At 44.9% G+C, this 22,789-nt stretch overlaps 1 protein-coding gene across 2 annotated transcripts; it reads right to left on the bottom strand.

Annotated features, from left to right (window-relative positions):
- Positions 1 to 6,827: 6,827 nt before the first annotated feature.
- Positions 6,828 to 22,405, bottom strand: CENPA (centromere protein A). Of its 2 annotated transcripts, XR_012095240.1 has the most exons (6): positions 22,128 to 22,405; positions 16,212 to 16,321; positions 15,619 to 15,696; positions 15,123 to 15,304; positions 14,597 to 14,678; positions 6,828 to 7,423 (listed from the first exon to the last, which is right to left on the bottom strand). XR_012095240.1 is itself a non-coding variant. In XM_007971196.3 (5 exons), the coding sequence occupies exons 1-4, from the start codon at positions 22,219 to 22,221 to the stop codon at positions 15,170 to 15,172; spliced, it is 417 nt and encodes a 138-aa protein (XP_007969387.1). In that variant the 5' UTR covers positions 22,222 to 22,405; the 3' UTR covers positions 10,881 to 14,678; positions 15,123 to 15,169. The 2 variants fall into 2 exon arrangements, 1 of the variants encoding a protein (XP_007969387.1); XM_007971196.3 differs by lacking the exon at positions 6,828 to 7,423 and having other exon boundaries at positions 10,881 to 14,678.
- Positions 22,406 to 22,789: the final 384 nt, after the last annotated feature.

Genomic DNA, 22,789 nt, shown 5'->3' with positions numbered 1-22,789 from the left:
TTGTCCATAGACATTTCAGGCCTCCTTGGAACAATAGTGCCATCTAAGTAAGCTCTGCCCTTTGAGTTTAACCCTGGAAATAAAAGTGCAGGTAGGTTTGGCAGTGAGACTGACATCAGACTTAGAACCAGGCTCCCTGCTTTCCTAGACAGTGTCTGGTACCCTGAAGAGTCCCACCCCTGGGGCATTCCCTGTGCAGCCAGAAATGGGAAGAGGGGTGCTTTCCCCCTTACCTTCTGTGGGATGGAGAAATGGGGTCTCCAAATGCACCACCTTAGCTTCAACAAAGACTTTGACCCAGAATATTCTCTATTCTCTCTTGGCATCTGCTGCTGCCCCCGGCTGGCCTCATTGCCATGGAAACAGAAGGGGAGGATTGTTTTGGACTGGCTCAGCAATTCCCATGCACTTGCCTCCTAGAAGGCAAGCACAGAAGGCAAGGGGATGTTATCGCAGAAGGATTCGCCAGATCCTTGATTTTCAACTTTGAATCACTATGATGTATCTATTCCACTTTATGTAGAAAGAAGTATAAAAATCTTGGAAAATTCCTGCTGCTTCCATGGCTCTTTGATGTTTGTCAAAAAGCATGCTCTCCTGGCTGTCAGGTTGGCTGCACAGCTTCCTGTTCTGCCCCTTTTTTTTTTTCCTCTTCATTTAGCATTAATAATGCACTTATATTTTTATGGATGAACATAGTCACATACTTGTGATCTTTTCAGGTTTTATTATGAAAATATTAAATGCCAGCCTGGGCGACATAGTGGACCCTGTCTCCAAAATTGTTTTGTTTTGTTTGAGACAGGGTCTTACTTGGTCACCCATGGTGGAGTACAGTGGCACGATCTCAGCCCACTGTAGGCTCAACCTCCTGGATTCAAGCAATCGTCCCACCTCAGCCCCCCAAGTAGCTGGGACTACAGGAATGCACTACCACACCCAGCTAAGTTTTTGTAGAGACAGGGTCTCACCCTGTTGCACAGGCTGGTCTAGGACTCCCAAACTCAAGCAATCCTCCCATCTCGGCCTCCCAAAGTGCTGGGATTACAGACATAAGTCACTGTGCCTGGCCCACATTTTTTTTTTTTTTTTTTGGTGATTAGACAGGCACGGTGGTGCACACCTGCAAAGATCGTGCCATTGCCCTCCAGCCTGGGCAACAGAGTGAAATCCTGTCTCTTAAAACAATTTTTTTATAAGTTTATTTTTCTTATTTTTTATTTTTTAATTTTTTTTTTTACTTGCTTCTTAACTGCTTCTTCAGCATTAAAAAAAAAAAAAAACTTTTATTTTTTTAAAGAAAATAGGCTGGGTGCAGTGACTCACACCTGCAATCCCAGCACTTTGGGAGGCCAAGGCAGAAGGATCGCTTGAGTTCAAGAGTTCAAGGCCAGCCTGAGCAAAATCTCTATTTTAAATTAAAATTAAATTTAAATTCTGTCTCTATTTTAAATTAAAAAAAGAAAATATTAAATAAGTCATAATAATGTTTATGTAACAGGTAAAAATGTATATAAATGTTCAATAAATTATAAAGAAGAAAGAAGTTCCCTTGAGATCACACTTCCTACCCCATGATGGTTTGCATTTTGCAAAGTTCTTCATCCATAGACACACAGGTATTGGTGTTGTTGCCATGATTATAACAATCCCTTTTGCTGGCTGCCTTGTATCCTGTCCCATCAAGGACCATGTGTTTTGAGGCAATTGATCTATCCTGCTCCTTCCCAGTGCCAAGCTTGGCATGCACCAAGCATGCGGTGCTTGCCAGAGGAAAGTGAAGATGCTATTCAGTTCAAGGCTCCAGGAAGGTGATTTGGGAGGTGGGGCAAGTCTTGAATGGAGAGACAGAGAGGGCAATCTTTGTGCCAGGAGGAAAGGAGAGGCTGTGGGGACCTGGGTGTGGCCCTCTGAGCCTCTGTGGTTGATCTCCACTGCCTGTCCCATAGCCTCTGGTCCTCTTCTGCCTTCTCTTTGGGAGCTCTCAGCCTGGATCCTTCTTACAGTGAACCCTAGGAAACCACTCTAGGCACCCATCCTAGGGGTGATGCTTTTGACCACCCACTGGTGCCAGATGTGCCTGTCCTTGGGGACAGACAGGTGGACAGGGACTGTGGGTTACAGCCACCCAGAGCTCTCACCAGCTGGAGGAGCAGCACTGCCTCTGGGGCGGTTCAGGTCATTCAGGTGGAACGTCCAGATCTCTTTTCCCAAACAACATATGCCAGGGAATCATAAACTACCAAACATTGTGAGTGGCTGGCTATCATCCAATTCTGAAAGTAAAACTTCCTACTTTAGTAGCAGAAACCAAAATTGGGTGTGACAGGATCACCATTAGGTGCCAATACCACTTCAAGTGGAAGCCCCACCTTCTCTGGCTTCCGGCAAAAGTATGCATGCATCTCTTTTTAGTTTACAAGCACTTGGATGTATATTACCTTAATTCCCAAATTGACTCTGCAAAGTAGGGCAGTATTCCTTATTTTGAAGATTGATATGGTTTGGCTGTGTCTCCACCCAAATCTCATCTTGTAATTCCCATAATCCCCACCACGTGTCATGGGAGGGACCCAGTGGGAGGTAATTGAATCATGGGGACCGTTACCCCCATGCTGCTGTTCTCATGATAATGGGTGAGTTGTCATGAAATCTGATGATTTTATAAGGAGCTTTTCCTCCTTTTGTTCAGTACTTATCCTTGCTGCTGCCACGTGAAGGACGTGTTTGCTTCCCCTTCTGCCATGATTGTAAGTTTCCTGAGGCCTCCCTAGCCATGATGAGCTGTGAGTCAGTTACATCTTTCCTTTATAAATCACCCAGTCTCCGGTATGTCTTTATTAGCAGTGTGAGAATGGACTAATATAAATATGAATACCCAGACTTAGGATTAAGACTTTGGGTCAGGTGCGGTTGCTCACGCCTGTAATCCCAGCACTTTGGGAGGTTGGGGCGGGTGGATCATGAGGTCAGGGGATCGAGACCATCCTGGCTAACACGGTGAAACCCCATCTCTACTAAAAATACAAAAAAATAAATTAGCCGGGTGTGGTGGTGGGCGCCTGTAGTCCCAGCTACTCAGGAGGCTGAGGCAGAAGAACGGTGTGAACCCAGGAGGTGGAGCTTGCAGTGAGCAGAGATCGCGCCACTGCACTCCAGCCCAGGCAACAGAGTGAGACTCTGTCTTAAAAAACAAACAAAAAAAAGGAATAAGACTTTGACTATACAAAATTCAATATTGCTTTCCATGTATTTTTCCCATACTACCTGCTTTACGAAGGGCAGTGATGAGTCAAACTGTGTCATGGGGTGAGAGGCCCTGAACCACATAATAATGAGAACAACTGAAGAAAGTGGGGCCTGTAATCCCAATGACTCAGGAGTCTGAGGCTGGAGGATTGCCTGAGGCCAGGAGTTTGAGACCAGTCTGGGCAACGTAGCAAAACCCGAATAAAGAAATTAGCTGGGCAGGGTGGCATGTGCCTGTAGTATTAGCTATTCAGGAGGTTGAGGCTGGATGATCAAATTCCTTGAGCCTAGGAGTTCCAGGCTGCAGTGAGCCATGACTGCACCACCGCATTCCAGCCTGGGCAACAGAGTGGGACCCCAACTCAAATATGGAAGTAGGAATGATTCACCAGTGGAAGGTGTGAAAGTTGCCAGAATCAAAATGGAGTCACTGTGTTAAAAACAAACAAACAGCCTGGGCACGGTGGCTCACTGCTGTAATCCCAGCACTTTGGGAGGCCGAGGCGGGTGGATTACCTGAGGTCAGGAGTTCAAGACCAGCCTGGCCAACATGGTGAAAACCCATCTCTACCAAAAATACAAAAATTAGCTGGGCATGGTGGCACATGCCTGTAGTCCCAGCTACTAGGGAGGCTGAGGCAGGAGAATCACTTCAACCTGGGAGGCAGAGGTTGCAGTGAGCCAAGAGTGCGCCACTGCATTCCAGTCTGCAACACAGCAAGACTCCGTCTCAAAAAAACAAAACAAAACAAAAACGAATAAACAAAGCCAGAAGGCCATGAAGAGAGGGTTCTTATGCATAAATGCCTGATAACAAAAACTATCATAAAAGATGCTACAAAAACCAAAATCTTACTTGGGCCATTGTAACCTTAACACACACAAAAATTCTTCAAGGACATCTGCTCAGCAACTGCCTGTTCAACCTCAGACTGCTGCCATCCTTGTTATTGATCCTTGTAGCCAAGGATAATTATCTCAAAACAATATGTAATCCTCCTTATTTTTCCTTTAAAAACCTTTGTCTTTCTTCCCTTCCTGAATATGCAGTTTACTGTGGCACGTGTATTCCCATTGCAATGCTCTATTGCTGAATAAATATTTTATTTTAGAGACAGCCTCTCTGTTTTCTTAGGTTGACACAGGGAAGACAGTGGGGACCCGATGACTCTCTTCAGTTACATGGAAGATAAATTATGTGATGGCTGGGTGCAGTGGGTCACGCCTGTAATCCCTGCACTTTAGGAGGCCAAGGCAGGTAGACTGTTTGAGCCCAGGAGTTCAAGACCAGCCTGGGCAACATGGTGAAAACCTGTCTCTACAAAAAATAGAAAAATTAACTGGGTGCAGTGGCATGCACCTATGGTCCCAGCTACTCGGGGGCTGAGGCGGGAGGATTGTTTAAGCTGGGAGGTCAAGGTTGCAGTGAGCGGAGATTGCGCCACTGCACTCCATCCTGGGAAACAGAGTGAGATCCTGTCTCAAAAATAAATAAATAAGATAAATTATTCTCTGGGGTACCAAAGGCATAATTAATGAGGTTAAGACAAAGGAAAGCAAAGTTGAGATATGTATGTGTGTGTGTGTATCTTAAATATACATACCTTATATACATATCCCTATGTATAATACATATGTATATATCTCCCTATATAAATAAAATAAACACTTAAAACTTTCTGAAACGTAATTACTTGAGTGACTGGTGAGGTTTTTTTTTTAATCGCTGAAGGTATTCAAATAAAGGTTGACTGTTACAGAAGACATTCAAGTAAAATGATTTTTTTTTTTTTTTTTTGAGACAGAGTCGGCCAGGCTGGAGTGCAGTGGCACGATCTTCGCTCACTGCAACCTCCGCCTCCTGGGCTCAAGCAGTTCTCCTGCCTCAGCCTCCTCAGTAGCTGGGATTACAGGCATGTGCCACCATGCCCGGCTAAAATTTGTATTTTTTTTTTTTTTTAGTAGAGACAGGGTTTCACCATGTTGGCCAGGCTGGTCTCAAACTCCTGACCTCAGGTAATTAATCCGCCCGCCTTGGCCTCCCAAAGTGCTAGGATTACAGGTGTGAGCCACCACACCCGGCCGTAAAATGACTTTTAGGATATGTTTTGAGGCCAGGCACGGTGGCTCACGCCTGTAATCCCAGCACTTTGGGAAGCTGAGGCAGGCGGATCACCTGAGGTCAGGAGTTTGAGACCAGCCTGACCAACATGGAGAAATCCCATCTCTACTAAAAATACAAAATTAGCCTGGCGTGGTAGTGCATGCCTGTAATCCCAACTACTCGGGAGGCTGAGGCAGGAGAATCACTTGAATCCGGGAGGCAGAGGTTGCAGTGAGCTGAGATTGCGCCATTGCACTCCAGTCTGGGCAACAAGAGCGAAACTCTGTCTCAAAAAAAAAAAAAAAAAAAGGGCATGTTTTGACCCTGAAATTCTATGAAAATTCTATGATAAGTTGAAGCTGAACATCAAGTATGGCAACAGGGAATGCTGAGGGATCACAGGAAGGGTGCAGTGGCTCGCGCCTGTAATCCCAGCACTTTGGGAGGCCAAGGCAGGTGGATCATCTGACGTCAGGAGTTTGAGACCAGCCTGGCCAACATGGTGAAACCCTGTCTCCACTAAAAATACAAAAATTAGCTGGGCATGGTGGTGGGCACCTGTAGTCCAGCTACTAGGGAGGCTGAGGCAGGAGAATCACTTGAACCTGGGAGGCAGAGGTTGCAGTGAGCCGAGATCGTGCCACTGTATTCCAGTCTGCAACAGAGCAAGATTCCATCTCAAAACAAAAACAAAAACAAATACAAATAAACAAACAAAGTCAGAAGACCATGAAGAGAGGGTTCTTATGCATAAATGCTTGATAACAAAAACTATCATAAAAGACTCAACAAAAACCAAAACCTTACTTGGGCCATTGTAACTTTAACACACAAAATAATGGTCCACAGGCTGGGCCCGGTGACTCATACCAGTAATCCCAGCACTTTGGGAGGCTGAGGCTCTCTATCACTTGAGGTCAGGGGTTCAACACCAGCCTGGCCAACATGGTGAAACCCTGTCTCTACTAAAAATACAAAAATTAGCTGGGCGTGTTGGTGGGTGACTGTAGTCCCAGCTATTTGGGAGGCTGAGGCAGGAGAATCATTTGAACCTGGGAGGTGGAGGTTGCAGTGAGCTGAGATTGCACCACTGAACTCCAGCCTGGGCGACAGGAGAAGACTCCGTCTCAAAAAAAAAAAAGGTCCATGAAGCACTTTCAGACCCAGTGCCTAGACCTAGTGTCATCCTGGAAATTGCCATAGCCCTTTCCTTTCCCCACTTGGAGCCTATCACTGCCTCTTAGACAGCCCACTGCTGGACGAGACTCAGCTGTCCTCCCCCACTCCTCTCTCCAGAAAACTCCACTGCCATGAGCATGGAGGGAAACAGCCTTGCCCCCCAGGACCACAGCCCTGTAGAGTTCTCGTGGATGTGCACAACTCAAGCAGGCTCTCCCCACAGCTTTGCCAAAACACAGGGCTGGAGACACCAAGGCCTCCAGCCCAGCCAAGGATTTCAGGGCTCTCAGGAATGGATGAGTACTGACTTTTAAAAAAGTGATCAGCAAAGTGAAGCAGCTGAAGATGTGCTGAGTCCCACTGGTGTTTGAAGGATGCTGGCTGGGGCTTGGGAGAGGATGAGTATTTTTGGGGAGAAACAAGGATGATTTGGGGCTGCCTGGATTTGGTGGGCCAGGCCAAATAGAAGTGAGTCAGGCAGGTTGCTGGTAAATACAGAGCAGACAAATAGGCTTCCCTAAACAGCATGCAGGGGCCATGGATTTGGAGGTTTGTAATAAGACATTGCAGAAAAGCAGGAAACTTAAACTGATCGTAGAAACAATTAGGAATCTACTTGTACCCCTCTGCTGTAACGTGGTGTAGCAATATTGGCCCAGTGCCAGGAAGGGAGGGGAGAAATTCTCAATTCAAATGCTTCGGCTGCTCCTTCAAGATGAATTTGGTTTTTTAATCCACTCAATGTCTTGGGAGCTCTAAATCTGTCTTATATAAGTGACGTGTTGTCCGCAGTTGAGAGCATCAGATCAGTGCTGAAAGAGCATTACACATTGAAAAGCTGTATCAATGTAAGGCATTATTATTACTCTGTCACTCAAGTGGAGGGATGTCCTGTGGGATGGAAAATTGAGGCAATTAAGGCAAATATTCAACAAATATGTGTCAAATGACTTGTTACATATTTCTTAAAAATCTATGCAAAAATATGCAATATACTTACTGAGAATATTTATGTGAGGTTAGAGGCAGAATAACTCATAGAATTTTAGAAAGGGGGTTCATAACCATCTATGGAGGGTGGACTTGAAGATCTCAAGGAAATCATGGCTCCTCTCAGAAAAGTGCACAAAACCCAGATTTACAAAGTTACACAAAATATTTATTTATTTATTAAAAAAAAAAAAAAAAAAAAACAGACAGGGTCTGGGAGGCTGAGGCAGGAGAATCGCTTGAACTTGGGAGTTGGAGGTTGCAGTGAGCTGAGATCATGCCACTTCCCTCCAGCCTGGGTGACAGAGCAAGACTCTGTCTCAAAAAAGAAAAAAAAAAAAAGAAAAATAGAGACAGGGGCTCACTGTTGCCCAGGCTGGTCTTATCTCAAAATCCTGACCTCAAGCAATCCTCCGGCCTCAGCCTTCCAAAGTGCTAGGATTAGAGGTGCTCAGTCGGAATTTTTAAATACACACACACACAAATATATATATATATATTTGTGCATTGGAAATTAATTTCCTTCACACATTCACAACATTTATAAAAACTTTACAAAGAACTGCCTCTCAGGCTGGGTGCAATGGCTCATACCTGAAATCCCAGCACTGTGGGAGGCTAAGGAGAGTGGATTGCTTGAGCCCAGGTGTTTGAGACCAGTCTGGGCAACATGGAGAAACCCCATCTCCACTAAAATAAATACAAAAATGGCCAGGCGCAGTGGTTCACGCCTGTAATCCTAGCACTTTGGGAGGCCGAGGCAGGCAGATCATGAGGTCAGGAGATCAAGACCATCCTGGTCAACGTGGTGAAACCCCGTCTCTACTAAAAATGCAAAAATTAGCTGGATGTAGTGGTGTGTGCCTGTAATCCCAGCTACTCGGGAGGCTGAGGCACGAGAATTGCTTGAACCTAGAAGGTGGAGGTTGCAGTGAGCCAAGATCACAACACTGCACTCCAGCCTGGTGACAGAGTGAGACTCTGTCTCAAAAAAAAAAAAAAAAAAAAAAAATTAGCCAGTTGTGGTGGCATGCTCCTGTAGTCCCAGCTACTAGGGAAGCTGAGGTGGGAGGATCACCTGAGCCTGGGGAGGTTGAGGCTGCAGTGAAGTGTGATCACACCAATGCCCTCTAGCATGGCTGACAGAGTAAGACCCTGTCTCAAACAAACAACCCCCCAAAAAAATGCATCTCCAAGTCTCTTTTTTTTGTTTGTTTTTGAGGCGAAAGTCAATAGCCAATATTTGTAATCCCCAAGCTTGAAACTATCCAAATGTTCAATGGAATGGAAATATACAAATTTAGGCATAGGCTGCTCTGCCTACATAGTAGCTATTCTTTATTCCTTCACTTTCTTAATAAACTTGCTTTCACTAAAAAAAAAAAAAATTTTGGCATATTCACACAACGAAACCCTATGCAGCAGTAATAATTAACACCTACAAACACATGAGAAAATATAAATTTCACAAACATGTTGACTGAAAAACACAAAAGAATATATGCTCTATAATTCCACTTACTACAACAATCAAAACAAATCTATGGTATTAAAAGTCAGGACAGGCCGGGTGCAGTGGCTCACACCTGCAATCCCAGCACTTTGGGAGGCCAGGCAGGTAGATTGCCTGAGGTCAGGAGTTTGAGACCAGCCTGGCCAACATGGTGAAATCCTGTCTCTAGTAAAAATACAAAAATTAGCCAGACAGGTGGTGGGTGCCTGCAATCCCAGCTACTCAGGAGGCTGAAGCAGGAGAATCACTTGAACCTGGGAGGCAGAGGTTGCAGTGAGCTGAGATCGTGCCACTGCACCCCAGCCTGGGCCATGCACCCCCCCCCCAGCCTGGGCGACAAGAGCAAAACTCCACCTAAAAAAAAATTTAAAAAAAACCGTTGGGATAACAATTATCCTCGGCAAAGTAAGTATTGACTAGAACGGGGCAGGCTTCTGGGATGTGTTAGTTTTAGTTTGTGAAAACTAATTGAGCTATAAAATTATAATCTGTATACATTTGGATTTTTGGTATGTATGTTATACTTTAATTAGAAAATCATTTAAAAAGAATGGAGCCTTTCAGTCCCTGTAAACAGCACTAAAATAAATCCAAACTATATAAAATAAAATAAAACTCTAATGCTGCTCAAAGTATATTATTAGGTCGGTGCAAAAGTAATTGTGGTTGTTGCCACTGAAAGTAATGGCAAAAACAAACAAAAAAAAATGCAGGTGCCGTTTGGCTTTTAAAAATGTGTAATTGTGACACAGTGCTTCATATGGTGTGTAGGGAGAACTCTAACCATGCTTTTCCTCATTCTCACAGCACAACAATCATCAATGCAGATTTCTATGACCAAATGTTGGGGGTGGTTTCCCCACACACCAAGCAGTGGACACCAGCCGGGTGTCCTTTAATTCATTTCTGACACTGTCTACCCAGAGATGGTGTCAGATCCCACAGGTTGAGGGTTCAGTCCCCAAGACTGCCTACCCCCCAAACACCGGTCACAAGTCCGGGCTTCTGGAACTGACTGGCTTCAAGTTGGGGTTCCCGTGACCCCCTCTTTGAGTTTAATTAATTTGGTGGAGTGGCTCACAGAACTCATGGAAACACATTTACCAGTTTATTAGCAGCCAGGTGTGGTGGCCCTTGCCTGTAATCCCAGCTACTTGGGAGGCGGAGGTTGTAGTGAGCCAAGATCGTGCCACTGCACTCCAGCCTGGGCGACAGAGTGAGACTCCGTCTCAAAAAAATAAATGAAAAATTAAAAATTAAAAAATGCATGAAAAAAACAACAAAAAAGGAATTAAATGAAGAGACATGCGGGGTGAGGTATGGGGGAATGGACACAGTGCTTCCAAGGCCTCCGTGGGTGAGGGGGTGGGGGGCGCCACCCTCCAGGAACCTCCCCGTGTCCAGGTATCAGGAAGCTCCCTGAACTGTCCTCATGGGTTTTTATGGAAGCTTCAGGACCTCAGCATTCCTTCCCCCAGGATATAGGGAGAACCTCTCTGGGGAGGATCTTAAGACCCACAATCTGAAAGCCTGAAAAAGATCAGAGTCCTGCCTTGGGGCAGGTGAAAGGAGGGCGGGAGAAGGAGAGATTCTGTTTCCTGAGGCCTAACACACATCCAATATTACAACAAAAGAACTAACAGGGGCTATGGGAGTTATAAGCCTGGAACTGTGGATGAAAACCAATGTCTACCATAACACCGTATGTGGTATAGTAGACATCTGTTATTTTTGTCTGCCCTGTCTACATTCTCTCTTAACTGTTAAGAAGCCTCAAATTTCCTTGGGAAACCACTTGTATTAGTTTCCTATTGCTGCTGTAACAAATTAGCAACAACTTAGTGGTTTAGTTAAAACACAAATTTATTCTTATAGTTCTGTAGTTTAGCAGTCTGACACAAGTTTAGCTGGGCTAAAAATTAAGGTATGGGCAGGCCTGTTTTCCTTTCTGGAGGTTCTAGAAGAAAATCTGCTTCCTTGCCTCTTCGCTGCTAGAGGCCACCTAGACTCATCAGTCTGTGATCTCTCCCTCCATCTTCAATGCCAGCAATGTTGCATGTGCCTGACCATTTCCCCACTCCTATCTCTAACACGCCTCTTTCTCCCTCTTTCATTTTTAATGGCACCTGTGATTACATTGGGACCTCCCAAAATTTCAAGGTACTCTCCCCATTTTTTGCTTTGTCCTTTTTTTCTTCTAAAATCTCCCTATTTTAATGTCAGTTGATTAGCACTCTTAATTCCCCTTTGCCACATAACATGCCAAATTCACAGGTTCTGAAGGCCTGCCTGAAGGTGATACCAACAGAGGCAGAAAAGGATGGAGAGACCAAATCTCATGACTTTGTTACAGCTCTTCTATTTGACCGTAGTGAAACCAGAAATGTCTCTGGGCTTTTCATTTACATGAACCTTCTCCTCTTAAGTCAGTTTGAGTTGGGGTTCCCAAACTTGCAATTGAGAGTCTTGATTGTTATATATGACAGCATGTGTTATGTTTGATGTTGAATAAATTTAAGTTATTTTTGTTTTATTTTAATGGCAATAAGTACATACTAAAGTAATGATGAGTATGAGAAAATCAAGAGACATATCAAACTTCAACTTCCAGTAATGGCAGAAAAGGTCATTTGGACCACTCTCCTATCAAAGAAAACTGAGAAAGTTGCAGATCACGCCACTGCACTCCACCCTGGGTGACAGAGTGAGTCTCTGACTCAAAAAAAAAAAAAAAAAGAAATCCATACTGAAGACACATCAAAATGATATTGCAGAGTCAGCCGGGCATGATACAATGGTCACAGTAGGGGATCCTGACTTTGTTCAGTGGCAGTGGTACAGTTCAATGCAATGCTGGCAGGGCTGTGCTTCCAGCAGAGCAGCAGTGGGGGTGGGCACTGGGAGCTTCCTGATCTATGGGCAGCATCCTCTTCTCTTTGGCTCATCCAGCCTTCCTGACATTACTATAGCCCACCCCTTCCACCAAATCCCTTTTTGCTTGAAATATCTGGAGTTATTTCTGTTTTTTTTTTTTTTTTTAAGTGAATGCTGACTGATTGGAATACTACAAAAAAATTACATTCCCAAAATAAGGAGTTAATTGGATATTAAAAATGTGAAATCAGAAATAAAAAATTCAATTGAAAGGTTAGAAAAGAATGTTGATGAAATCACCCTGAAAGTAGGGAAAAACAAAATAAAAAAATAAAACAAGGGCATGGCAGCAAGCATCTATAGTTCAAAATACTTGGGAGGCCGAGGTGGGAGGATTGCTTGAGCCCAGGAGTTTGAGGCTGCAACGAGCTATGATTGCTTCACTGCATTCCAGCCTGGGTGACAGAGCGAGACCCCTCTTTCTCTCAAAAATAAATATGGCCAGGAGTGGTGGCTCACACCTGTAATCCCAGCACTCTGGGAGACCGAGTCAGGTAGATTGCTTGAGCTCAGGAGTTCAAAACCGGCTTAGGCAACGTGGCAAAGCCTTGCCCCTACAAAAAATAAAATTAAATTAAAAATTAAAAAAAGAAATTAAAAAATACATAAAACAAAAACCCGGCCAGGCATGGTGGCTCACGCCTGTAATCCCAGCACTTTGGGAGGCTGAGGTGGGTGTATTACGAGGTCAGGAGTTCGAGACCAGCCTGGCCAACATGGTGAAACCCAATCTCTACTAAAAATACAAAAATTAGCTGGGTGTGTTGGCGTGGGCCTATAATCCTAGCTACTCGGGAGGCTGAGGCAGGAGAATTGCTTGAACCCAGGAGGTGGAGGTTGAATGAGCCAAGATCATGCCACTGCACTCTAGCCTGGGTGACAGAGCAAGACTCCATCTGGGAAAAACAGAAAACAAAAAACCCAACAACATCATAAGTGCTCAAAATTTATAGTAAATTGTAACAATATTATGTAACAATATCATGATGTAAACCACTTATTCTCATGTTATCATATAAATACCATGTGGTGCTGAGAGCCCGCTTCCTGCCTGGCATTTGAACGTGATGTACATGTATTGCAGCAATATACTGGTTAGTACAATTTCAAGAGAGCTGAGAAGTGTCAATTTAACGAAAACTAGAGGAAGATTATATTCTTCTAACTAACGACACTGACAAGAACATTAAATATATTTGTGACTAGATAAGCTTTATTCGAATGCCTGCATAAAAATAAGCTGATGTCAAACAGGAAGAGGTTTTTCCAAAGGCTTAAAATTTATTAAACAGGCTGGGTGTGGTGGCTCACGCCTGTAATCCCAGCACTTTGGGAGGCTGAGGCGGGTGGATCACTTGAGGTCAGGAGTTCAAGATCAGCCTGGCCAACATGGTGAAACTCTGTCTCTACAAAAATACAAAAATTAGCCAGGCATGATGGTGGATGCCTGTAATACCAGCTACTAGGGAGCCTGAGACAGGAGAATCGTTTGAACCCAAGAGGCAGAGGTTACAGTGAGCTGAGATCGTGCTATTGCACTCCAGCCTGGGTGACAGAGAGAGATTCCGTCTCAGGAAAAAAAAAAAGTATTAAACAATAGAACTTTGTGCATCTCTTTAATCTGTCTCTGACCTCAGTTGACTGACACATCATTGTTAGTAGTCTGCCCTCACTAATCATTTTCACCACATACAGATCTCATATCTTTGGGCGACACTTCCCATGTCTCTGGAAATCTTTTAAATTGCTTTCAGTTACAACAGAGGGGCAAGGTTTTCATCTGGTCATACTCTACTCCATCAGAAGCAAAACCACCTCCCTTAATTATCTTGTTTAAATTGTGGTTGTTTGCAAACAAAGAACTTATTGTTAACGTACAAAAAGTATAGTATAATCTCTATGCTATAACAGTAAGTCCATTTTCATTAAATAATTCTTTTGATTTTTATTATCTCTCTACAAAGACACTAAGAAAATACCTGTAAAAGCATCAAAACGGTACTTTAAAATCCTGAACTGATAAGATACATCTTCTATGATTTACAAGAGTAAAATGTTAAATTCTACAAGTTAGAATTTCTGAATTGATTTTGACAGGAATTTACTAGAAGGAACCAGAACATCAAAGCTTACAGATTTTCTATTCATCCCCAATTAAGTTTCTGAAAAGCTACACGTGTTGACAAGCACAGTCCACTCAGTTACTTGATGCTGCCACTAATGGTGAGACTACTCTGAAGGGCAGAGGTCTATATGCTGGAAATACCCAGCCTTCCAGGCAACTGCTCAAAGTGTTCTCCTCTTATTTTTTCCCTTATGTGTCAAACAGAAGTACAAATGTACACATAGTAAAAAATGTAAATACTACACAGAAAGATCTAAAATAATAAGTACATATCCTTTTTCCCATACCACAGCAAATTTGATGTTTTCAAAATCCTCAAACAGTCACATGAGTAACTCACAAACTAAAGTCAACCTTGGAGTCTCTTTATCTGAAAATTATTTTCAGGCCTTTGGAATGGTGTTGATTGTCTCATATATTACCTCTGTTACAGAGGAAAGTCACGCAGTCTTCTTCTCAAAAAAAAAAAAAAAAAAAAAAGTTTAAAGCAACATGCACATACTGTTCAGAGACAGCAAAGTCCAGACAGCATCGCAGAGTCCATTGGATCTAATCATGGCTCCAGAGAGTCCCTGGTATCATCCCTGAAATTAAGGAAGCACACTTACTAACAAGCCATTTTCAGAAGTAAGAAAACTTTCTCTTAATCAAAAAAGAGAAAGTTTTCTCTTAATCAAAATGAGGTCATCTGATTCTTATAATCTCAACACTTTGGGAGGCCAAGGCAGGAGTTGCAGCAAGCCACGACGGCACCACTGGTGACAGAGTGAGACCCTGTTTCATAAAAATAAAACAACAACAATAACAACCAAAAGAAATTGGGGTCATCTGGTCATTATTTAATAGAAGGATATCTTTTATCTAACATTGTACAAAAGGGCACAAGCCACATAGTCCCAGGCAGTCAAAACTAGATCAAACCTTTACTAGAGAACAAAGGGAAGGTGAGGTGGCAAGGTACTAAGGATGGAGAAAGGAAATTCCTTGAGAAATTCCAGCCCCAGTCATGAGAAAGCGGATGCGCTTACCCCCTGGCTGAGCAGGAAAGACTGACAGAAACACTGGGCGCAGGAGCTCAGCCGAGTCCCGCCTCAATGCCCCGGATCCTCCGGGCCAGTTGCACATCCTTTGGGAAGAGAGTAACTCGGCCGGCATGTAAGGTGAGGAGATAGGCATCTTCAAAGAGATGAACTAGAAATGCTTCTGCTGCCTGGAGACAGAAAGAGAAAAAAAGACGGACACAGATGAAGGGGCATAGGCTGCTTTTTCTTGCAGACCTGCTAAACTTAATCTCTGAGGGCACAAAGGACTGTAGGAAACTGTTCACAGAATGAGACCGAACTTTGCCAGGGAATTCTGCTATCACCACACAGAATCCAGCCTCCAAACCCTCAGGGGTTACCTTGTTGTTCTTTTCCAGGAGGTCAAATTCAGCATGTGACACTCCAATCAGCCTTGGAGAATTCTAGGCTGCCTCTTTCTCCCACTCAGCCCTCACCCAATTGTGCTTTGGTGCCTTCTTACCTCCTGTAGGGCCAATAGGGCCTGGGCTTGCCAATTGAAGTCCACACCACGAGTGAATTTAACACATATTTCTCTTGCCTGTGAAGGAGTGGGGATGGGGAGGAGTAGGAGTAGGGAGTAACAGAAGAGAGATTCAAGGGACAATGATGCTCTCCATGAGTTCCAGTGAATCCCCCTTTCCATTATTTTTTCCTGGCCCTTAATCTTAGGACCCAGTTAGGAGCAGGTGTTGACTCCTGGGAGCTTAGGAACTGGCGGATCTCTTACTGGTGATGGGGAAATCACCAGTAACTGGGTGATGGGAAGCAATCTCCCAGGATAGGAAAAGGGATCCAAGGGTGGACAAATGAGAGAGTTCCTATTTATATAGTCAAAAACTACAGTTTTAAAAAGGTAGTAGGGGTTAGAAATCAATTCCATAAAGAAGTACAAGGTGCTCTTGGAGGGCTCATGTTTTCAGAAAAGATTCCCCTACCAGGTTACAGAAGAGATCCCTTGGTCATTTAGGTAAGAGACAGTAGGGTCCCTAATATCTGGGAAAATTTTACAAAGGAGGGTGGTATAGGGGTTGGTGGGAAGCTCCCAGAGCTCACCAAGCGGCTGAAGGGGTACTTCCTAATCAAGAGGTGTGTGCTCTTCTGAAGCTTTCGGATCTCCTTTAGCCAAGCTTGTCTCCGCCGACCATGTTGATGGGAGGAAGGGCCTGAGCAAAAGAAAGGTAAGTTCAGTGGAAAATAGGTGATGCCTCGCAGCTTGGCTGAGTCAGGTAAGCTGTCAAATCACTGAACTGTATCTCCGTGCCTACACTCCACAGAGCAGGGATTTTTGTCTTTTTATTAGGTTGGTGCAAAAGTCATTGCAGTTATGGCAAAAATCACAATTACTTTTGCATCACCCTGATATATAGTTATTTTGCTGCTATCTTCAGCAACTAGAAAACGGCAAATAGGTGCTAAATAAATATTTTGCTAAATGAATGAGTGAATGATCCTCTGCATTTGATTTTAAATGCTAATTCTTCCATGAAGTCTTTCCCGAATCCTGATCCCTTCCAAACAGATGGGTGACTGTCCTCCTCTGGGCTTTGCAGGACTTTGTACAAGTCTTAGATCTTTCTCACCTAGATTGGAAGCTCAATTATTTTGTTTTAGATTTCTTATTTGTTTTTTACAGCTGGAAAGAATCTGAGGGACTAGTACAATTCTCTTGTCTTGATTATCCTGAGGCCCAGCGAGGTGAAGACAGTTGGTCAGCCCTCATTAGTGGCCAAGCTGAGACCTGTGTAAGGAATGGCCTAACTCAGTGCCAGTGTCAGGCACCTGGGCTGTGGAGTCAGAGTCTTTGGCTCAAATCCTGGTTCCAACAAGAACAAAAAAGAAAATAACCTTAAAAACATTCCCAAAAATAGAAATCAAAAAAGTCTGGCCGGGCGCGGTGGCTCAAGCCTGTAATCCCAGCACTTTGGGAGGCCGAGACGGGCGGATCATGAGGTCAGGAGATCGAGACCATCCTGGCTAACACGGTGAAACCCCGTCTCTACTAAAAAAGTACAAAAAACTAGCTGGGCGAGGTGGCGGGCGCCTGTAGTCCCAGCTACTCCGGAGGCTGAGGCAGGAGAATGGCGTAAACCCGGGAGGAGGAGCTTGCGGTGAGCAGAGATCCGGCCACTGCACTCCAGCCTGGGTGACAGAGCCAGACTCCGTCTAAAAAAAAAAAAAAAAAAAAAGAAATCAAAAAAGTCAAATTCTCTAATCGAAAATTAAAAACCCATGAGTATAAAAACCAGTTTCTTCTAACTAACCCTGTGTTGAAGAGGAAACTTAATTGAAATTAGACTATTTAGAAATGAATAACAATAAAAAGCCCATACCCCAAAACCTATGAGATACAGCCAAACTAGTACTAGAGGAAAATGCATAGCCTTAAAGTGTACCTATTAGAAAACAAGAACATTAAAAGATATCTGAGCTAAGCATTCAAATTAAGTATTAGAGAGTTATTAAAGTAAACCACAACAAGATAGAACAAAAGAAATATTAGATAATAAGTTAGTGAAAATGAAAGTTAAAGAAAAAACAGCACAGTTGCTCCATAATTACAACCAAGGAACAAGATGAGTGAACCTCCGATAAGTTGAACAAACAAAATACAAAAATAACATTTTGAAGGATGAAATTGTTTCAGAAATGTTATTCAAGATCCAGCCAAGGAAAGAGACTCTACACCAAGTTCAACAGAAGGCATTTAATACAATAAACTAATCACAAAGTGTTAGAAGAGCTGCAAGAGCAAGTGGGGAAGGTGAGACAATCCAGAGACGGCCTGTGCCAGGCAGCCGGCAGAGAAGATCATCCCTGGGTGAGGCTAGGGAACATAAGCCAATGAAACAGGGCAGTGTCCAGGAGACTGGTGACATTTAAAAGAGGGAGGACCCATACCCAGGAGACAAGCTACTGACACCTCCTTCCCTCCCCACCACCAGTTGGCAATCCAGTCACTGGAGGCAGTCTTTAATAAACAGACATAGGGCTGGGTGCGGTGGCTCATGCCTGTAATCCAGCACTTTGGAAGGCCGAGGTGGGTGAATCACCTGAGGTCAGGAGTTCGAGACCAGCCTAACTAACATGGAGAAACCCATCTCTACTAAAAATACAAAAATTAGCTGGGCGGGGTGGCGGGCACCTGTAATCCCAGCTACTTAGAAGGCTGAGGCAGGAGAATCGCTTGAACCCAGGAGGTGGAGGCTGCAGTGAGCTGAGCTTGCATCGTTGTACTCCAGCCCGGGCGACAAGAGCAAGACTCCGTCACAAACAAAAATAAATAAATAAAATAAAAAAATAAACAAGACATAGCATTCACAGAAAACGTGAAGATGAACACAACTAAAGATCACCCAACAATTTAAGAAGGCCAATACCATGAAAGAAAGGAACCAAACTCAACAAACAAAATAACCAATACCAGATGAAATTGAGTTAATAGAGAAAAGAGATAGAAACCTCGAGAGAAAAATGGATAATAATCTCAGAGAGGTAACAGAGATATGAAATCCATGAACCAAGAACAAGTGGTTCTGAAAAGTAACCAATTAGAAAGATCATGGAAAAGAACTGGGATCAAAAATTTAGTAGTTGGGTCTTCAAATGCCAACATGAAGAGATGGAATTTAATCCTAACATAATAAGAAGCCAGGGAAGAGTTTAAAGCAGAATAGAGATGTTGAAGGTCACTCCAGCTGCTGTGTAAGGAAAGAAATGGAAAGGGACAGAGTGGGAGTGGATTAGCAGCTGATTAGGGGGCTCTCACAGTTGCTCTTGAGAGACGCCGGTGGCTTGGACTAGGGTAGTGGGAGCAGAGATGGTGAAAATGGAGTGATTAAGGAGCAGTTTGGAAGTAGAATTATCTGGACCTGCATTTGTATTGGAGATGGTGGTCTCCCAGGCTTGTGGTTTGAACAACTGGGTGGGTAGTTGTGCCATTTACTGAAATGGGCAAACTGAGGATGAAGGGGCTGGAGGGGAGTAACCAGAAGTTCAGTTTTGGGTGTGTTAAGTTTAACATAACCACGAGCCTTCAGATAGAAAGGCAGTTAGATATAGGTATCTGGGGTTAGAGGAGAGATCCAGGTATACATAAATTTGAGAGCTGTCAATGTAAATCTCGGTGGGATTTAGAGCCACTGAGGAGATGAGACCATCTAGGGAGGGGGTAGAAAGGAAAAGAATGTCAAGGAAGTCCAACATCAAGGAGCGGAGGGACGCGGCACAAGCAGTAAAGAACACTAAGCAGAACTGCCAGAGTGCACAGTGGCATGGAAGCCAAGGGAACAGAACGCTTCAAGGAGAAAGAGGCTCACTGCGTCAAATGCTTCTGAGACACAGTAAGAACACAGACTCGCCTACTGGATTTGGCACTACAAAAGGTGCTGGTGACCCTGACAGGAGTAGTTCAAGCAAATTAGAAGTGGGGTACTGGTTGTGGGGAGTCAGATTGGAGTGGGTTGTAGGGTCACTAGGAAGTGAGGAATCAGACGCAATGTATGTGGACCTAACAAGTCTGGCTATTTTAAAAGGAGAGCTATGAAGGGAAATAGAGAGAAATGGGAGGTATAGGGAAGTGAGAATGTGGGGTCAAGGAAACACCACTGCCCTTTCTCTTAAGATCATAAATATGGTTGGGAGCGGTGGCTCACACCTGTAATCCCAGCACTCTGGGAGGCCAAGGCAGGCGGATCACTTGAGGTTGGCAGTTGGAGACCAGCCTGACCAACATGGTGAAACCCCATCTCTACTAAAAATACAAAATTAGCCAGATGTGGTGGCGCATGCCTGTAATTCTAGCTACTCGGAAGGCTGAGGCAGGAGAATCACTTGAACCCAAGATGTGGAGGTTGCGGTAAGCCGAGATCACTGTTGCTCTCTAGACTGGGCAACAAGAGGGAAACTCTGCCTCAAAAAAAAAAAAAAAGATCATAAATACTAGAGCACATGTGCCAATGCCAGTGTTCAGTGTCTGGATTTATCTAAGCACAGGTAGAAAGCTCCTTTGTAGGTGAAAGAAGGATATAACCAAGACCCCATGTAGAAGGAGGAAGAGCTTTGATAGGAAGGGGGACACCTAGTCAAGGCCATCATTGGCTAAGAGTAGGGGGAATGGAGCTGTAGGAAGTCGAGGAAGGAGAAAAAGGTATGAAATAGTCATGGGGAGAATGGAAAAGCAAGAATTCCAGACAAAGGGCAGGCACGATGGCTTTTTTTTGTAGAGACAAAACAATTTGTCTCTACAAAAAAGCTTTAAAAATAGTCAAGCATGGTGGTGCACGTGTCATCCTAGCTATTCGGGAGGCTGAAGCAAGAGGATTGCATGAGCCCAGAGGGTCAAGGCCGCAATGAGCCAAGATAGCACCACTGCACTACAGCCTGGACGACAGAGTGAGACTCTGTCTCTAAAACTGAAGAAAGAATACCAGACAAAGGTGGTAGGACTGCCAAGAAGTGTTGACTGCCCATTTGAGATAAACCTTCCATTTGATCAGGAGTAGAAGGATGCTTCTACCTTGGAAAGCAACAGCAAACATCATACTTCATATTCCTGTTAAAATTACCAATAAGACAAAGATGGCCAAAACACCACTCTTAGTGAGTCTCAGGGCCTTACTAATACCATACAATAAGAAATAAAATGTTTAGAGACGAAAATGGAAGATTCTAAAGTTATGTGCAGACGACATAATATTATGTCTACTTAAAAATTTCAATTGAAGCAACTAAAAAAGAGACTAGGATGAACGAGAATTCAGCAAGTTGGCTGGATGCAAAGGTTAAATGCTCGTGTTTTGGGAAAGAAAAAAAATCCCATCCGCAACAGCAACATCTAGAAACAACCTACTCCAGCCTAGGCAACATGGCAAAACCCCGTCTCTACCAAAAATACAAAAAATTAGCCGGCATGGTGGCATACGCCTGTAGTTCCAGCTACTCGGGAGGCTGAGGTGGGAGAATCACCTGAGCCTGGGAAGTTGAGGCTGCAGTGAGCCCTGATGGCATCACTGCACTCCAGCCTGGGCGATGGGTCTCAAAAAAACACAAAAAACCAAAAAGCCTATAGGCACAGTGGCTCATGCCTGTAATCCCAGCACTTTGGGAGGCCCAGGCAGGAGGATCACTTGAGGATCACCAGGAGTTTGAGACCAGCCTGGGTAACATAGGGGGACCGAGTCTCTACAAAAAACAATGAAACAGACAAACTCTACAATACACTTCCCATCTTCTTCATAGCTATGCAGCAAGAGTCAAGAGATAAGTAAAGCAGCTGTTGCCACCGTGTACCATACAGGCATCTGCCTCCTCCTGCCCTTGGGTCTCCCATCCACCAGCCTACCATACAGACAATGAAGACACAGACTTAGACCCTTCTTTCCCCGGACACAAGCTCTGGAAAGCAACGGCGTGAGCAGCGCAGAAGGCCTCGGTTCTAGGCCTAACAGCCTCTCCCGGAAGGGAAAAAAAAACTCTGAAAGACACCTCCTAAGAGGACTCCTGTTTGAAATCGTCACCGAAAGCAGTCAATACTTTTGCAATTTAAAAATGCACAAACACAGAGGATTGGAAATCCCGTGTCCGCCAGAACAAGTTGTGTGACTCTGCTCAAGCTCCCTGGCTTGTGCCTTGGCTTTCTCATTAGCTGTAAAATGGGCACGATATGAAGCTGAGATAACGCACGAACAGTGGGACGCAATGCCTGGTTGGCGGTGGGCGCTGGGTAACCGCTAGTCCTAACAAGAAGACGGCGTTACGAGCCAAGTGGCTGCGCCGGTCCCTTCCCGCTTTCGGAACCGCTTGCTCCAGTCCCTCGCAGGGCTGCCACCGCCCGTGCCCGGAGCGGATGCCAGACGGCGGAACCGCGTTGTCCCCCAGCAGGGAAGGCCACGGGATCGGGATTCGGGAGATCCAGGCTCCGCCTGCGAGCCTCGGTTTTCTCCTCTACGAGATGCGGCCGCGGCCAGTTACCTAAGGAGGGGCCCCGCCGGGAGGGGCCGGGGGTCGGGCTCGGGCTGCGCCTCCTCGGGGCCTCGGGCTTGCGGCTCCGGCGGCGCGGGCCCATGGCACGCCGCGGAGGGTGCCGGCGCCCGGCCCCACGGCTCCTGCTCGGGCGGCCGGATCCGGGGGAGAAAGGCTGGCTTCTGGGGAGCCCAGAGAGCGCTGGGCCGGGAGCCTCACAGGAGCCGGTGCTTGGCCGCAGTCCGCGCCGCTCGCGTTCAAATCGCTCGCTCCGCCCACTTCACCGCTGGCGTTTTTTAAAACCCGAATCCAGCGACTTCCAGTGGCTGACTCTGGAACGCCCCTTACGTAGAGCGACTGCAGGTAGGGCCAATGAGAGTATGAACAAATAGCGGCGATGATAGGAGGATAGGGGCGACTGATGGTAAAATCAACCAATAGACACCTAAAGAAGTAAGAGGGGGCGGGAAATTCTCCTGCCCCCTGCTTGCCAATCTGGGTGCTGGTGTTTGCGGGACCGTACTGGCGTCCTCAGGTGCTCTCCAGTCAAAACACCGAAGCTCAGTTCGGAACGTAGATGGTGTGCTTGTAGCACGTGCTTTTCTAGACAAGTCACTTTCCTTAAACATTTTATGCTTTGCCCTAGCAACGCAGAGATGGCTTTTAAAGAC

This window comes from Chlorocebus sabaeus, chromosome 14 (assembly GCF_047675955.1).
Source record: "Chlorocebus sabaeus isolate Y175 chromosome 14, mChlSab1.0.hap1, whole genome shotgun sequence".
NCBI classification, from domain to species: Eukaryota; Metazoa; Chordata; class Mammalia; order Primates; family Cercopithecidae; genus Chlorocebus; species Chlorocebus sabaeus.
This window is presented reverse-complemented; position numbering and strand designations above follow the sequence as displayed.

Coding starts and splice junctions, on each gene's coding strand:
- CENPA (XM_007971196.3), bottom strand. CDS start 22,221: ATGGGCCCGCGCCGCCGGAGCCGCAAGCCCGAGGCCCCGAGGAGGCGC. Junction 16,322..22,127: donor CCGGCGGGGCCCCTCCTTAG/GTAACTGGCCGC, acceptor TCTTTTGCTCAG/GCCCTTCCTCCCATCAACAT. Junction 15,305..15,618: donor CCCTATTGGCCCTACAGGAG/GTAAGAAGGCAC, acceptor TTCTGTCTCCAG/GCAGCAGAAGCATTTCTAGT.